General features: G+C 47.6%; 2 protein-coding genes across 2 annotated transcripts in view; one reads left to right on the top strand and one right to left on the bottom strand.

Annotated features, from left to right (window-relative positions):
* The window catches only part of LOC137634121 (trypsin-2-like), a 97032-nt gene that overhangs the window by 43649 nt on the left and 51540 nt on the right, over nucleotides 1-1843 (top strand). The window lies entirely within an intron of this gene.
* The window catches only part of LOC137634557 (uncharacterized), a 24566-nt gene that overhangs the window by 21537 nt on the left and 1186 nt on the right, over nucleotides 1-1843 (bottom strand). Inside the window, exon 1 of the mRNA XM_068367007.1 lies at nucleotides 341-1843. This exon is cut by the window's right edge and continues 1186 nt beyond it. Within this exon, the coding sequence (XP_068223108.1) occupies nucleotides 341-1843 (1503 nt within the window). The remainder of the gene's footprint in view (nucleotides 1-340) is intronic.

The raw sequence follows: 1843 nt of genomic DNA, 5'->3' as shown, positions 1-1843 counted from the left end.
TTATTGATTATTACTGAGGCCTTTTGACATAATTTCCGATAATTACATGTCATTCTCTTAAATGATTCAGTAATTAAAGGTTTAATTATCTCATGAGTTTCGCTCACACGTGCATATATTTTACTGTTACATTTCTCTTTTTTATTTTTTGCTTCCACACTAACGCTTTTCCTTCCAAAATGTAACATCATTAGCATTGTGCGAAGTGCAGACATTCATGCAAGCATTGCGTTTCAGCAGCGAAATTTAGTGAGAGGCAGCCGAAAGTATATGACACTGGTTAGCGGCATTGTGAGAATTAGAATGAGGGCTCTGCATCAAGATAGTGTCCAAAACCTACCTGGCGGAGGTGCGAAATTCCCGGTGTCCCGGGATGCTAAGGATGCTGCTGCTACTGCTGCGTCGTCTCTCCGTCGGGTTTCTCTGTCAGCAGTTCTCTTATCACCTTCGTCATCATCAGCGTCATTATCGTTTTCCGTCTTCTTATATCTGCGATCTTTCTTCGAGATGGTATTGTGAGGGGACATGGGAGAATAGGTCTTTTGGAATTCTGTCTCTCTTTTCCAAGCTCTCTTCATATCCTCTTCTCTTTCTTTCCCCTCTTTCGTTTTCCTTCCTTCGTGTTTCGGAGTCTCTTGGCGAAGCGCGATGCCAGAGGCGGGTGACTTTTTGTCGGGGTGCAACTTTATGGGATGCTGCTGCTGGCGGTGGTGTTTTAGTGTGTCTCGAGAGACTGAATTCGAGTCCGATCCTGTGTGTGTTCCTTCAAGGTCATTTTGGGGGGTCCGGGAGTGGGGAACGGATGTCGGATGTGTGACCTTGCACACTTTCCTCCTTGGGTCTGATAGTCGAGGGCAAGGGGAGTTTATTTGAGGGGACAAAGTACAAGAAGTCTGTTCGCGTTTCTTCTCTTCCGAACGTTTCAGTAGGTGCTGACTTGATTTTCTCTTGCTATTGAGGCTGCCATGAGGCTCATCTTGGTTGTTGTCTCCTTCATACTCCACAGAGGAAGATGAGGATAAGTTAGTTAAAGATGAAGAGGAGAGAGAGGAAGATGAGGATGAGGATGAGAGGACAAAGGGGATGCTGTCTAATGGTACCTTTCCTCTACGAGTCTTTTGGGAAGTCTTTCCTCTTCCTCCAGATGGATTAGGTGACAGTATAGGAGGAAGAAAGGAAGAGGTTGAGGAGGTGGAAGAGGAGGAGGTGGAGGAGGTCGTTGAGATGGAGGATGGGGAGGGAATGGAGGGGACCGTCTCCCCTCCCTTCGCTCTCACTCTCTGTGCCATCTGTGGGGACGGAGAGGGGCGGTGTTGGCCTGCCGAGATTAAAGTTGAGCCACAGGACTGAACATCCAGCGACATGTTTCCTCTCCCGTTTCTCTCCCCCTCCCCGTCATCTCCTGCTTCTCCTGTTTGTTTAGATTTGTTCAGTTTGCCGACCAATCTGGACTTTGCAGAACTTGAGGATGGACTTCTGGGAGTGTTTTCCATTTCATTCTGGGCCATTTTGTATATCCTTGTCCTTAAAAAAGGACTTTGCCTTTCAGCGGGACTATTGGAAGCCCCGCCTTTTTCTCCAGTTACTCCTCCTCCTTTCCCCCCTTCCCCATCGGCCTTGTAAAGGGCAGCATCTTCCTTCTCTGCCCTTTGGAGAAAGTCATTTAAGCCCAAGGATGCATTGCCCGCCATTGGCTTTTGTATTTTTGATCTATGAATGCTCGCAGGGCTCTCAGGTAGGTCCGGAGTATTGCGAGCTCTCTTCTTGTCAGGTTTTAGGACTCCGACGGAAGTTTGACCAGGTTTTACGACCGGCTCATCCTGGGTTTTATTCTTCTCGTGTT

Source organism: Palaemon carinicauda, chromosome 44, assembly GCF_036898095.1.
Source record: "Palaemon carinicauda isolate YSFRI2023 chromosome 44, ASM3689809v2, whole genome shotgun sequence".
NCBI lineage: Eukaryota > Metazoa > Arthropoda > Malacostraca > Decapoda > Palaemonidae > Palaemon > Palaemon carinicauda.
Note: the sequence above shows the minus strand (reverse complement) of the source record. Positions and strands in the feature narration are given on the sequence as shown.